General features: G+C 34.9%; 1 protein-coding gene and 1 pseudogene across 3 annotated transcripts; both read left to right on the top strand.

Annotated features, from left to right (window-relative positions):
• The first annotated feature begins 297 nt into the window (after window positions 1-297).
• On the top strand, window positions 298-4994 carry LOC132177075 (low affinity inorganic phosphate transporter 1). The gene is made up of 2 exons (XM_059589291.2): window positions 298-532; window positions 3125-4994. The coding sequence occupies exon 2, from the start codon at window positions 3185-3187 to the stop codon at window positions 4790-4792; it is 1608 nt and encodes a 535-aa protein (XP_059445274.1). The 5' UTR covers window positions 298-532; window positions 3125-3184; the 3' UTR covers window positions 4793-4994.
• A 3983-nt stretch (window positions 4995-8977) lies between these two features.
• LOC132179175 (low affinity inorganic phosphate transporter 1 pseudogene) lies at window positions 8978-11075 on the top strand (annotated as a pseudogene). Of its 2 annotated transcripts, none has more exons than XR_015911851.1 (2): window positions 8978-9033; window positions 9358-11075. The product of XR_015911851.1 is annotated as a low affinity inorganic phosphate transporter 1 pseudogene, transcript variant X1 (transcript). The 2 variants fall into 2 exon arrangements; XR_015911852.1 differs by having other exon boundaries at window positions 8994-9033; window positions 9342-11075.
• The last annotated feature ends 5072 nt before the right edge of the window (window positions 11076-16147 follow it).

The following is a 16147-nucleotide window of genomic DNA, read 5'->3' on the forward strand; positions in this document are numbered from 1 at the left end:
ATACGATATGGTACCTAGCTAGCTACTTCATCCCAATTATGCTGTGAATTATCTTTTAAAAAATAAATCAATTAGTTGATGTACGGGCATCTAGATTTTAACTATATAGACTTTGTAGTAGACCTAAACGACCAAATGATCGAGTGGACGGTCTTCTCCTTTATTTTTTTTATTTTTTATTTTTAAAATTATATTATCAAAGTGATAATTGTTGACAGCAGGTGAAGCCCACATTAAATGCGACGGATTGCCCGTTTATTGTACGAAAGTCTTGAATACAATAATCAGGAACTTGCTACGAAAAGAGATGTATCCCTTCTAGGCAAAGGGATAGCAAAGAAGGAAGACTGTTAAAGCGTTGACTAAATTGTATCCTTGGGTATATGCCATTGCTCGCTTCATTTCTTCAGTCAGATGCACGCTACTATATATATATATATCCTATCTCCTCCTTAGCCTCTCCATTCGATTCGCAACACAGCAACACCTCTCTCTCTCTCTCTCTCTCTCTCGTTGAAGGTTCAAAAAGCAGGTCAGTCTCTCTCTCTCTCTCTCTGCATAATGTTACAAAAAGTTTCTTTAGAGACTTAGAACATGAAACCTGACACATTCCTTGCTAATTGGAACTGGTGTCGTAGGATGATCTGGACCACTGGTTTTTTATATCTCTCCACTTTTTAGTTAAAGAGAGAACCATGCACTTTCATCCATTCTGCCTATATGTATCAGCTGTCTCCCGATACATACCTTTTACTTATCTTCCACTTTCTTTTATATATATCTATGTGTATATATATATAAATATCAAATATTAGTAAGATGAGTTATCTCATCTGTGTTTAGCCGAGAGCTTTTTGATAATTAGAATCATTGGTGTGATGAATGAGCAGCAGCTCTATCATATTTTGAATATTCAGTTCCCTTGTTTTACTGTTGCTCCACTTGGTCAATAGACAATAGCTTTGCTGCTGATATTTTCGTACAATTACAAACCACTTGTTTGTTTCATATTTTTACGCAATATTACTGAAGCGTAGAAAGCTGTGCAACTCAGGCTTGTTTGGGTGTGCCATTTTTTATTTATTTATTTTTATTTTACTCAACTAGATTCAAAATTGTAAATATTGACAAAGAAAAAGAGTTAGAAATTAGGTTTAAGTTGTTTGAAAAATATAATATATAATAATAATAATAATAATAATAAATCAAATTAAAATTAAAATATATTTCGAGGATTGCCGGGCCACCCCATGGTGTCTGGGGGTAGATCGGCAACCCCAAATTAGGGGTGGTCCGCCCACTTCTCCTAATTTTTTTGATTTTTATTTATTTATTTTTAATTTTCTTGTTTTTGTAAATTTTTTTTATTAGTTGGATTGAAAAATATTGATTTTTTTTTTTTTTCACGTGGCCGCATAAGAGGGGGACTTGAACTAATAACTTCTACTTTATTATATACAATTTCAGCCGATTGAGTTACCATATGGACTAAAAAATTTTGAGTTAAATTGAGTTAGTAGTGTGAAATCAACTTGAAAACAGAAGAAAATTTTTTTTTGGAGATAAGTGAAGAAGAATGAGCTTCCCAAACAAGACCGTAGTTGCCTCAGATATTTTTCTTGACGTTTTGACAGGCTGGACTTGCATGCAACTTGCAAGTCCATGTCGGCCTGGCCAATAGCGTGGCCACATATATGTTTTTTTCTATCTTCAATCTAAGGTTTTAATTCTTCTTCCAGAAACGTACATATATAATTAATAAAATGGAAGATTTTTATTCAAGCTGTACGTCTCTATCCGTTGCATGGAATCTTTTGGTATCAAATGAAGACTAAAATGGGATAAGATATATTAGAAAACAAAATAGTTAAGAGAGCATCATGGCCAAAGGTTGTTATTTTATATATATATATATATATATATTTTTAAAAAAAATTTAGTTATTAGTTTCTTATTACACACTAATATTTATTTTAACTCTCTACTCTAATTAAATATTATTTTTATTATTTTTATTTTCAATGAGGGAGAGGGATAGAGAAAAAAAGAAAAAAATCTTACAAGTTGCTATGGTAGATTTCAAGAAAACTTCTATTTTAAAGTGTCTACCGCTGGAGCTCCAAAAAGGGTTATGCTAGCTAAATTTTAACAAAACTTATATTTTAAAGTGCCAGTTGAATACGATGCACCCTTTAAATAAAAGTTAAATTTGATGAAAAAAAATTCATTTTTATCAAATTTAAAGAAGCATTTTTAAAATGAGTCAAACATTAAAATCTCTGTACTTTCTCTTTATTCTAGCTAAATATTATGTTTTTATTAGTTTTAAACCAATCAAGAGAGGACGGTAAAAAATAAGCTTAAAAAATTATATAACTTTAACTTTTTGGCTCTTAGAATGTATAGAGCTAGCATTTATGACAATAGTTAAATATAAAATAGAAAATAAAACTTGTTAAATGGGTGTTTTTATAAGTTTTGATAAATTTTTAAAGACAAGTTAAATACATAGAACCAATCATAAATGCTCTAAATGATAGAAGGATGGCGAATCATTTTTAATAAAAAAACTAAATACTAATTAGTTAATTAGCTGATCCATTGGTATCAAGGTGGTTGATCCATCGGTTTTTTTTTCTAATGATAGAAGGATGGTGGTTGATCCATCAGTTTGGCACCGATTTAAGGAGGAAAAAAAAAACGGTACTTAAAATTCCATTTTGAAAAGTCAACATGCTAATAAGTCTTTTTCCTTTTTTTTTTTTTCTTTTATTGATTTTTTTTTTTAATTTCTCAATACTCTATATATATATTCTGAGCATTTCTTGTTCTATTTGTCAAAATTCATAAATTACAATAGAAAAAATAGTAAATAGGACATCAATGTCTGCATGTCTATTCTCGGCGACAGAAACAATAAATCAAAAAGGTCCACAAAATTGTCCTATAGTCCATAGAAATAAAAGGGAAAAGACAAGTCACGGGTCGCGCTAGACCATTTGCATTCATATACATATATAGAGAATTCATTTATGTATCATAGACGTGGCATTACAACAAAAAATCATTAATTACTTGATTGCAATGGAGTAATTTAAATTCATAACTTGTACGTTTTATGCAGGAAACTGTTGGAGCTGGAACAGTAACAGTGAAAGTAGGAAGATCTAGCTAGTAGCTAGCCATGGCGAGAAACCAATTGTCAGTGCTTAACGCTCTTGATGTGGCCAAGACTCAATTGTACCATTTCACGGCAATTGTAATTGCCGGAATGGGATTCTTCACAGATGCATACGATCTGTTCTGCATCTCCCTTGTGACAAAGTTACTCGGCCGAATTTACTACACAAAACCAAATGCAGAAAAGCCCGGCACATTGCCTCCTAATATAGCTGATGCCGTTAACGGTGTGGCGCTTTGTGGTACTTTAGCCGGCCAACTCTTCTTCGGCTGGCTTGGCGACAAATTGGGCCGCAAGAAGGTGTACGGCATAACCCTCATTCTCATGGTGGTCTGCTCCATTGGCTCAGGGCTCTCGTTTGGAAAATCATCAAACGGCGTCATAGCCACACTCTGTTTCTTTCGATTCTGGCTCGGCTTCGGCATTGGCGGAGATTACCCTCTTTCCGCTACAATTATGTCCGAATACGCAAACAAAAAGACTCGTGGGGCGTTTATCGCCGCAGTTTTTGCGATGCAAGGTTTTGGAATTTTGGGCGGTGGGATTGTTGCTTTAATTGTGTCGAGCGCATTCAGGAACAAATACGACCCTCCCGCATACCAGGATGATGCAGCACGCTCCCTGCCATCCCAAGCTGACTACGTTTGGCGCCTAATTCTCATGTTCGGAGCTCTCCCCGCCGCCCTCACATACTACTGGCGGATGAAAATGCCCGAGACTGCCCGTTACACTGCCCTGGTGGCGAAGAACGCAAAACAGGCGGCGGCAGACATGTCTAAGGTGCTGCATGTGAATCTTCAAGTTGAAGAGGATAAAATCGAAAGAATTAATACTCAAGATTCGTTTGGGTTATTCTCCAAAAAATTTGCGAAACGACACGGGCTTCATTTGGTTGGAACAACTACCACTTGGTTCTTGTTGGACATTGCCTTCTACAGCCAAAATTTGTTCCAGAAGGATATCTTCACCGGTATTGGGTGGATTCCAGCGGCAAAGACAATGAGCTCGCTTGAGGAGGTTTTCAAGATTGCAAGGGCGCAGACACTTATTGCATTGTGCAGTACCGTGCCCGGGTATTGGTTTACGGTGGCTTTTATTGATTATTTGGGGCGGTTTACGATTCAATTGATGGGTTTCTTCTTCATGACGGTGTTCATGTTTGCGCTTGCTATCCCGTACAACCACTGGACTAAAAAGCCCCACAGGGTTAGCTTCGTCGTAATATACTCCTTGACCTTTTTCTTCGCAAACTTTGGACCCAACGCCACCACATTTGTTGTGCCGGCGGAAATTTTTCCTGCGAGGCTGAGGTCCACGTGTCATGGAATATCAGCCGCAGCGGGGAAGGCTGGAGCTATAATTGGGGCGTTTGGATTCTTGTATGCTGCCCAAAGCCAAGACAAGAGCAAAGTAGATGACGGGTACCCGACTGGCATCGGGATCAAGAATTCCCTTCTTGTGCTCGGAGGAATTAACTTCTTGGGAATGGTGTTCACCTTCTTGGTCCCAGAATCAAAGGGAAAATCGTTGGAGGAATTGACGGGAGAGGAGGACGATGAAAGTGGTCAGACTGTTGAGCTACCCGCTGGTAGTAAGACAGTTCCAGTGTGATTAATGATCATTTGGTCATTTCTTGTTTCTATTTAATTAAAAATGTTAAGAATATTATGTTATGTTATGTGAGGGTTATTTATTTCTTTATGTGTTTTAAGTGTACTATGTTTATCTTTTCTTAGTCTATTAGGTTACTTGCTTATTACTCATAGCCTCTTTATAAATAGAGGTCTCTGTATTCATTATTATTATCAAAATATCAATACAATATAATTAGTGTGTTTCAACTTTCTCTTATGCTTAAGCTCTTTATATCTCTTCGTTATTCTATCATAGTATCAAAGCATATTTAACAAAGAACTTTAATTATATTGCAATGCAATAATGATCGATGTAGATATTTGCTTTGGATCTCTTTAATTCAAAAGCATTTTACGGAGTGTTTGCTTTTGTCTTCTTTGAAATATATTTGTAGCGAATTAAAATTTCGGAGTTCGGCGTGGAACTCAACTTTGTGTTGCAATAATATCATTGAATTATTGTTTTCACTTTTTGCTCAAATTTATTCAAGAAACATTTATTTTAATTAACTACCTGAGACCAAAATAGGTGTACATTCTACTGATTAAGGATGCAAGAAAGACATTAGAAGAACAAAGGGAACAAAAAAAAAAAAAAAAAATCAAAAGTAGAACTTAGTGGAGCTTGCAGGCGCCGACAAGTATTTTTCATCTTCGGTTTGGTTCTAATTTGATCTAATTAGAGCGAATGTGATACGCATATCTTTGTGTCATATGTATCATAATTAGATAGACTTTGATGGTAGTTTAGAGTTGTAATCGATTCGAGTCGAGTTGTGCTTTAAGATTTAAAGACGAGCTCGTTTATGACAATACCAAACTGAGATGTTCTATGAAATATGTGTTCAAGCTCGACTCGTTGGAAGTTTGGACGAGTTCAAACTCAAGCTTGAGCTTGTTAATTAAGAATATTGTCATTCGAGTGGAGCTAGATACTCCGAAAAGCTCAACTCAACTTGAGTTAGACTACTAAATTTTTTCATGTGTGATCCAATTAATTAAACGAAGTTCAAACCTGAGTTTGTGAAAAACTTCTATACATTTATGTGTAATATAAATATATAATATGTAACTATATAAGGCATATTATACAATATATTATATAACTATAGTCTATAGGTAACAAACTAACAATATAGGGAAAATTTCATAAAACTCCTATAAACTTACACTTGTTTTGACTTTATCCTCACAATTTAAAAACTCTCAATTAAGAGTATTGAACTTAATATTTCTTTCAATTACGTCATTCCATTTGGATTTTCTATTAATTTTTGTCAAAATGTCTAAAATACCCCTATTTTTTATAATAAATAAATAAACACCTGAATCTTTATAATTTTTTTAATTTATTTTAATAAAAAAAATAAGTATTTTGAAAATTTTGACAAGATTTAATGAAAAATTTAACGGAATAAGAAAATTGAAAGAAGGGTTAATTACCTTTTTAGTACCTAGGTTTGCACATTTTTATTTTTTCCCACCTAGGGTTCAAATTTTATCACAAATGATACCTGGCTTATGGGTAAAGATCAACTTAGCACTTCTGTTACGTGTCATCACATAGAAATGAAAAATAACAATAATAATTAAAAAAAAAAAAAAAAAACTAAACCCTAAACAGAAAATGAAAAATTAAAAACCAAAGGGGTGGCCGGCCACCCCCATTGGCCAAAATGGGTCGCTCCATAATTTTTCAATTTTTATTTTAGGGTTTAGTTTTTTAATTATTATTTTAATTATTTTATTTTTTTTAGGATACGTGGCATTTTTATGTGACGACATGTGACATTCCATTAGTTTGGGCTAACGGACTCTAACGGAGGTACTAAGTTAGTCTTTTTCCGTTAGTCAAGTACCATTTGTAATATGATATGATTTAAACCCTGAGTGGAAAAAAAATAAAAAAGTGCAAACCTAAGTACTAAAAAGGTAATTAACTCAAAGAAATTGAAAACTTGATTCTTTTAGTTGAGAGTTTTTGAACTTCAATAGAGTACTTTCAAAATGCGTGAAAATTCAAGGGGTTTTCTAAAGTTTTTCTAACAATATATTTTCATATATAACTAGATAGTTAATAAGTAACTAACTAACTATACTATGCTTACTTAGTAGATACATTTTTTTTTTAATCAAAGTGACAGATAGACTTAACTATTCTTACATAGTTAGTTACTTAGTATTATTAAGTTAGAAATGTTTAATCGACTAGCAAATAACTTAATATGTTAGTTAATACTAAGTTAGTATAAATGTATACACATAAATAAACATGTGTGTATACGAGATAGGCTCACAAGCCTTAATTGCGCACGTCAAGTATGCGTCACTAAATAATTGAACGAGTTTCTACAGTCACAAGTAGGTTTCTGCAATTACGAATCTACTATGTACATATCAAATTGAAGATAGCGAGTATCCAAAGGTTGTCCCACATAGCCCTAATTAATATTGGTATCCCTCTCTCACTCCTCTTATCCCTCCACAGACCACATCCCCTTTTTTTTGTGGCATGATTTTCCCATAGTTTCCAGGATTTTCCTTCTATTTAAATGACTAAGTTAGTATAGATCCGTATCACAACCGGATCCTCTCGAATTCTTAGAGAATTTGAGTTTTTCAAATTCCTAAATCTAGCCGTTCATTATATCTAAGGGTTTAAAACAAATGCCACATGTTATGGTCTTATTAAGGAAACAAAATAACTCATTATATTTCCAAAATAGAAAAGCAATGCATAAATAGTCTTATTTTTTTTAGAAGTGATTTATTTATTTCATTTCCCTCTCAAAACAAAAAACAATGTACAAGTTATTTTCCTCCCAAAACAAAAACAACTTGACGCTCATTCTTCCTCATGTCAAAGTGAAAGAAAATCTTAGCTTTTTTAACTTCTTCTAGAAATTCTGAAAATAAATAAATAAATCTGGAAAAGAGTATTACGCAATCCTCTAGCTTCTTGAAAAGAGTATTACATACATACGTTTAAAAAGCATTCTCAAGAACGCCCAACCTTTTATGCAGAAGAAATTCTGGAACATATATATATATAAACAAGTATTACACAATCATCTTCTTGAAAAAGCTGAATATATGTACATTTGCTAAAATGTCTTCAAACTTCAGATCTTGTAAGTTCATGTTCACCTAGCCCTACAAAGGATTTTGTTTGTTGACATCAATGTGTTTGTCGTTTATTTTCTTGAAGTGTAACGTTTTGAACTAGTTCATAAACGTGGGAACAAATTCTGAGTTGTTTGGGGGCTTGGTTGTGAGATTTTTTTCTTGAAGCTGCAATTTTTTTTTTTCAGAATTAACAGAAGAAATTAAAGAAGCTAAGATTTTCTTTCACTCCGAAATGAGGAAGAAGAAGCGTAAGTTGTTTTTGTTTTGGGAGGAAAATGAGTTGTATATTTTTATTTTTTTATTTTTTGAAAGAGAAACAAAATAAATAAATCACTTCTAAAAAAAGATCATTTATGCGTTACCTTTTTATTTGGGAAATATAATGAGTTATTTCGTTTCTTTAATAAAATCATAAAAAGTGGCATTTTTTTTAACCCTATGCCATATTTAAGAATTTAAAAAATTCAAATTTTTTAAGAATTCGAAGGGATCAAGATCCGTATGTATCGTGTACTACGAGCTCTATCACTCTCTATCCTTAAAACGTAAATAATCCCTGACAAACACGCTATGTTTAATGTAATGCAGGAATTATTGACCATATTTTTTTTATAAGAAAACCTTCACATTTTGTTTTTGTTTTGCTTCGTTTGACACGTCTCAAACCCCTGTCCACATTTGAAAATAAAGCACAGGTGGCACGTTTTTATGTTGAAAAACACTACACGACAGTGGAAAACTGTTGTCTTCAGCGCTTCTCCCAGATTAAAAAAAAACAGTGACATTCAATTTTGAGAAGTCGAAGCAGCATCCTAATTAACATTGAATTATTGTGACATTAGGTGGAATATGCCATTTGATGCTGAGGTGATCCTGAATTTTGTAAGGGTTAGGTGGACATTATATAGGCTGGTCCTCACCATCCCCAACATATCACCTATCTTCTTTCTCCTCTCAAAAGCCTCAGCATATATTGAAGGAGGAGGGGCTTCTGATCTCTTTCTCTTTTCTTTTCTTTTTTTTTTTTTTTTTTTTTTCTAATTTTCTTGATACAGGAACCCTAACAAGTTCTTTGCACCACTGTTTAATCAGGTAACTAGCGTTTCATAAAACCCTTTTTATAGCTTTTCTTTTTCTTTAATTCTGTTACTTATTCACCCCAGTTTCGTAAATCCTATCACCCAAATTGTTAAATAGTTGAAGGCATCACCTCCGCAACCATTAATTAAAGTGGTTGATTAATCAATTTCCTTGCAGTAGAGGGAAAAAAAATAAAAAAGAAAAAAGAAAAGTATTCAAACGATTTTTGAAAAGTCAACATCTTAGCATTCAAACTATATAGAGTGATGTCCCATCTCCACTAAAACTCCAGTCAAATTTTGAAAATAACCAAATTTCAGACTTCTTCTTTCGCAGGAAAGCCTTCATGGCTAGACAACAAGTGGTAGTGCTGAACGCACTTGATGGTGCAAAGACCCAATTGTATCATTTCACGGCAATCGTGATTGCAGGAATGGGATTCTTCACCGACGCATATGATCTTTTCTGCATCTCCCTCGTAACCAAGTTACTCGGCCGCATATACTACACAGTTGAAGGCGTAGCAAAGCCCGGAACGTTGCCTCCCAACGTAGCGGACGCTGTGACTGGCGTCGCATTTTGCGGCACCTTAGCCGGCCAGCTCTTCTTCGGCTGGCTCGGTGACAAGATGGGCCGCAAAAGGGTCTACGGCTTAACGCTACTTCTCATGGTTGTTTGCGCCATTGGCTCGGGGCTCTCCTTTGGCCACTCACCTAAGAGTGTCATGGCCACGCTTTGTTTCTTCCGCTTTTGGCTTGGCTTTGGCATTGGCGGTGACTATCCTCTTTCAGCAACGATCATGTCCGAATACGCCAACAAAAAGACTCGTGGGGCGTTTATTGCCGCGGTTTTTGCTATGCAAGGCTTCGGAAATTTGACCGGTGGGATTGTTGCTTTAATAGTTTCAAGCGCATTCGATCATGCATACAAGGCGCCCGCATATGAGGTTAATGCAGCAGCCTCCCTCCCATCGCAAGCCGATTACGTTTGGCGCATAATTGTAATGGTCGGAGCCATTCCCGCCGCCCTCACTTACTACTGGCGTATGAAAATGCCCGAGACCGCTCGTTACACCGCCTTGGTCGCCAAAAACGCAAGACAGGCGGCGCAAGACATGTCTAAGGTCTTACACGTGGATCTCGTCGCTGAAGAAGAAAAGTCAGAGATCCCTGCTCAAGAGTCACGCAATAATTCTTTTGGTTTATTCTCCAAGGAATTCGCGAAACGCCACGGGCTTCACCTGGTCGGAACCGCCACGTGTTGGTTCCTGTTGGACATTGCCTTCTACAGCCAAAATCTTTTCCAAAAGGATATCTTTAGCGCTATTGGGTGGCTGCCGCAGGCACAGACAATGAGTGCTATTCAAGAGGTTTACAAGATTGCAAGGGCGCAAACACTCATAGCGTTATGCGGTCTTATTCCTGGATATTGGTTTACGGTGGCTTTCATTGATATTTTGGGAAGATTCACCATCCAATTGATGGGTTTCTTCTTTATGACTGTCTTCATGTTTGCGCTTGCTATCCCTTACCACCATTGGACCTTAAAGGAAAACCGAATTGGGTTCATTGTGATGTACTCCCTCACATTCTTCTTCGCAAATTTTGGACCAAATTCGACCACATTTATTGTACCAGCTGAAATCTTCCCAGCAAGACTGAGATCTACTTGTCATGGGATTTCAGCGGCGTGCGGGAAGGCTGGAGCCATAGTTGGGGCGTTTGGATTTTTGTATGCAGCCCAAAGCACGAACCCGGCATTGACTGATGCAGGATACCCACCTGGTATTGGAATAAAGAATTCACTTCTTATGCTTGGCGGCATCAACTTCTTTGGAATGTTGTTTACCTTGTTGGTGCCGGAATCCAAGGGGAAATCGCTGGAGGAATTGACGGGTGAGAATGAGGAAGAAAGTGAGCAGGCAGTGGAGCATCAGGCCTCCTCTACTGGGAATATTGTTCCTGTGTGATTTGAGTTTAATTATTTGCTTGTTTACAACAAAGGTTCATACGTACAGCTAGCTATATTGTGAATATCAAACAGTGCTTAATTTTCTAGTGTATGCATGTGCACTGAAATAATTATGAAGATATTTTGCTTTTGAATTTGCAAATTGCTATTTCACTATGAGGGCTTCTATATAGTCGTGTCACAAAACATTAGTTTTTTGCCCACCAATCACTATGTGACACATCAGCCATTCAAGAAAAATGCAAAAAATTAAAATGAGAATAAAACACCAAATTAAAATGAGGGCAGCCACAATGGGACACCAGATGGCCTTGGGTGGCTGCACGGCCCACCCCCAAGCCACGGGGTGGCCGCGCAACCCACCCCAAGCCACGGGGTGGCCGCGCCGACTAGGGCCGGCAATTTTGACACGACCCGCGAATCTGACACGAACACGACACGAAAAAACAGGTATTGGGTTTGGGCTAATCGGGTTCGGGTCGTAATCGGGTCTACCCGATTAAGACCCGAAAATTTCGTGTCTTGCGGGTCGACCCGCCGGGTCTGGCGGGTTGACCCACTAGACACGATTACTGTGCGGGTCTGGCGGGTCGACCCGTCAGACCCACACAGTATCCGGGTCTGGCGGGTTGGCGGGTCGACCCGCCAGACCCGGATTTTTTATTTTATTTTTTTTTCTCTATTTGTTTTTCTGCCTTACGACCCGCCAGACCCAGATTTTTTTCTTTTTTTTTTTGCCTTGCGGTCCTGCGGACTCCTCACCCAGAATTTTTTTTTTTTTTTTCTCTTTTTTTTTTTTTTTTTTTTTTTTCTGCCTTGCGGTCCTGGACTCCTCACCCAGATTTTTTTTTTCTCTTTTTTTTTTTTCTGCCTTGCGGTCCTGCGGACTCCTCACCTCACGTTTACACTAACTTACAGACTTTAAGACTTTTTTTTTTTCTTTTTTTTTTGCCTTGCGGACTCCTCATGTTTACTAACTTACTGGCTTTAAGACTTTTTTTTTTTTTTTTAGTACAACCTTTAAGAAATTAAGACTTACTTTACCATTTTCAGCCTTTAGGGACAAGGAAGCCTGCTTCAAGAAATAAGTTAATACATAATTTACCAACAAAAGAGAAAGCCAACAAGAAAACTGTGATTTTCATTGTTTAAATTAATTTTTTAACACTTTTGTTACATGTGGGACTAAATAATAAGTGGACTATTTTAATAAATGAACTTATAATAAATGAACTTACTTGTTTTAACTTTTAACTTTTAAGTTTAGGTGAAATTATGAGTTTAATAATTTTTTTTGGAATACAATTTGTCAATTACAGTCACTTTCCAATATATATTTTTTTCCTATCCTTTATTAAAGCCTTTAATCTCTTGGAACTCAATTTTTTGCATTGACTATATTGATGTATTATTGTATTAGTATTATTATTACAATTTTGAATTTTTTTTATTTTTTATTTTTTATTATTTATTATTTATTTATTATTATTTTTTAATTTTATAGTTTCGGGTAATCGGGTCGTGTCGGGTCGTATCTACCCGACTAGACCCGATTATTTTAAACGGGTAAAACGGGTCGTGTCGGGTTACCCGGCTATTTTCGTGTCATAATCGTGTCAAACCTGATTACCCGTTTAGCTAAACGGGTCGTGTCTGGGTATAGACTAATCGTGTAACGGGTACCCGCGGGTCGTAATCGGGTCGTGTCAGGTACCCATTTTGCCACCCCTAGTGCCGACCACCCCCAAGCTACGGGGTGGCTCGCCGGCCACCCCCACGAGGCTGAAGGAGGGAGAGAGACGAAGGTAGTGGCAGTGGTGGTTCCGGGCAGCAGCGGCATCAGGCGGAAGATGGTGGCTGAAATGGCTTTGTGGAAGAATAATCTGGTGTTTTGTTCCTATTTTAATTTTATGTTCTAAGCTGAGGTGTTAGCTTGTGAGTGGTGGGTAGAAAACAAGAGTTTTTTGCCTTGACCGTATTGAAGTTAGTCTCTTTCGTCTCTTTCACTATTTGTTTCCAATGATTAGTAGAAACACTATATATATATATATATATATATATATGGAGAATAATATAAAAAAGCCCTCCAAACTAACAGCTGTTTTTTAAAGAGTCTCACGATGTTCAAAAGGTGCTAAAGTAGCCCATTAAACTACCAAAGTGTGTCAAAAAGACCATATTTTTTTTTTATATTCCAATAATACCTTTATTCTTTTAAAAACTAAAATAAAAAATTAATAAAATAAAGAAACTCAAAATTTAATTTTTTTTTTCAAAAAAAAAAAAGAAAAGAAAATGGGCGGCTTTCTTATATATATATATAAGAATGACACGAATCGCCATTTTTATTGGCGTTGAAGTCACATTTAAAAGAATTCGTCACACTTTTTTTAACGGAATTTGACTATAGAGACTGAATTGTTTTTTTGGAATATCTCAAGAACCATTTATTTTACTTTTATATGACATGAAGTTATTTGTAATTTAGGCCAACTATAATAACTAATTATTTATTTATTACTTTTTTTTTTTTTTTTGTATTCATTTGCCCATTGTTTTTTTTTTTTTTTTAAAAAAAAAGGTAATATATATATATATATTATAAAAAAAATCAATGGCATTTTTGATACATTCTAGTAGTTTGATAAGTTACTTTAGTACCTTTTGAACATTATGGGGGCTCTATCTCATACAACTATTAGTTTGGGAATTTTTTTTTATATTTTTCTCATATATATATATATATATAGCCAAAAAAATTTCACTGTAGTGAGACAAAATGGAAACATCCGTGAGGCTGTAGAAGACTGGCCTTCCAACAGGGGTCCAAGAAGGCATGATTGTTAATAGGTTGTAAATATAATATTTGTCTTTGCTCACTAATTTTAACACGAACTCATTTAGAATTTGATTGAAGCTCAATAAAATCGTTGTTTTTCTTCATAATCTTAGATAACTGCAATTATATATTTTATACAATTAAAATATGAAACAAAAACTATATCAATTAATAAATAATTAAATATAAAAAAAAATTATCAAGAATAGCAATATAAATATCAAAACAATTAATTAAAAAAAAACAATTTAAATCTAAATATCAAAATTTAATTACATACCTTAATTTTTTGTTGTAGTTGGAAAGTGAAAGGATAAATCAACAATTTAAATCTAAATATAAAAATTTAATTACATACCTTAATTTTCCATTGAATTTGGAAAGTGAAAGGAAAAATCGACAAGTCTTTAAGAAGAAAAATGCTTCAAAGTTTTGTAATTTTTGTAAAATGTAAAGATATTTGACAATTGATTTTCCGCCTCTTTGAATTTAATTGACACATTGCTCTAGGAAACAAAATGTGGCTTAAAAAGTTAGAAATAACAATTGATTTTATGGTCTCCTTTATGTGCTTTGCAAGTTGCACGCTGTATTTTTTATTTTTTATTTTTCTCTTGCGCGCACACATGTTAGCATATACCATGTCTTCCTCCATAATTTAAGAAAATTATTGGGAAGAGTTGAACATGTGGACAAGACTTTATAATTTTATAAAGATTTTTTGGTCTCTTTCTTGTGCTTTGCAAGTTGCACGTTGTACCTTTTTTTTTTTTTTTTTTTTCTTGCACGCGTGTATCTTATCTTCTTCCATAGTTTAAGAAAAATATTGAGAATTGCATCATCTTCATCCGTTTGTTCTTCTGCAATTGCAAGTTTCAAGTTACAATGGTTAGAGTCGACTCAACTGCATTATCTTCAACCTTTGGTTGAGGAGAGGAAGGGGGAATTTGCCCTCAAGAGTTGCTGAGGGGGGGGGGGCATAAATTCATAATCATGGCATAAAATTTTTTTTTACCAAGGATAAAGAGAATTTTGAGGGGTTGAGGGGGGAAGTGCCCCCCTCAACCCCCCTCCCTTTGCCCCTGGTGGGCGCTTATTGACCGCCACTGAATCGTTACTAACCGACTTCCTGTGGTCGGTAGACAAAATAAAAATACTATTTCGACATCTGTTCGGATCGGCAGGCAATAGAAAAAAAAAATTATCAGTTAACCGACTTAGCTGATTTTTAAAGTGAATTTTAAATTTTATCTGGTAACTTTCCTTATTGTGTTTGTCCAACTGATTTGTGGTTGTCATTCTAGTCTATGTTCCATGAATTTACTTTTTCTTTTCATTTATAAAACATATTCATTAATAATTCCGTAGTTACAAGGAAATTGATAAATTTTAACATAAAAAATTTAGCCAACTTAACCAACCACCTATTAATCGACTAACTGATTAACCGAAAAAGTCCAAACTATTAAACCAATACCCACCCCTGATATATATATCATGTGTGGAGGATAAATTAAGCTAACAAGCAATGAATTATTCTTGGAACAAATATTATCCTCCTTGATACCTAAAATTGGTGATTAAAGATTTAATCAATTTTTTCAAAAACTCAAGCTCATAGGAAATTATTGATTTAATCACTTAATTAATATTCTAACAAAAACAATTCAAAACTTGCATCATAAACCTTGAATGTTCTCAATTTATAGCTCAAGATCTCTTTTGACATGATTTCTCCTTTTCATTTTCATTCAAGGAAATCTATAATATTACGAAGACGAAAGTGTTAAGTAATAATTGTTGAACTTCATCAATAAGTGGATTTATCACATATTACACGTGTGACATCTATCGACATAGAACTCTTATACTTTACACTCATTTTACATCGACTATATGACGTGTTGTAAAAGATTTTGTTTTTTTTCTTTTAACTAATTGATACATGATAAGCCATTTAAAACATAACATATCTAGTTATATGAAATTAATATGATAAATGAGTGTAAAGAGTAGTATTATTTTGTTAAAATTGTTGTAGAATAACAAGCATGGGCCTCATTAAGTAGATGCCTAGAGCTATATTCCACTAATTAAACTATCAGTTCTTGCGCTCCTCTCACAGAATCCACGTGATTGCTCTCATTTTATCTCAGAGCCCATTGCATCATGGTCGTTTTAGCATAAAACCTTAACTTTGGTAGCTCTATGATACCACCACCAATTGAAAAGGCTAATTAAATTATATGCATAGGTTGAACTAATTAAGAATGTTGCCCATGCAGTACATGTGATATATATATATATATATATATA

Source organism: Corylus avellana, chromosome 4, assembly GCF_965113065.1.
Source record: "Corylus avellana chromosome 4, dhCorAvel1.hap1.2, whole genome shotgun sequence".
In the NCBI taxonomy this organism is placed as follows: Eukaryota; Viridiplantae; Streptophyta; class Magnoliopsida; order Fagales; family Betulaceae; genus Corylus; species Corylus avellana.

Excerpts from the sequence above, each read along its gene's own strand:
- LOC132177075 (XM_059589291.2), top strand. The coding sequence starts at position 3,185 with ATGGCGAGAAACCAATTGTCAGTGCTTAACGCTCTTGATGTGGCCAAG.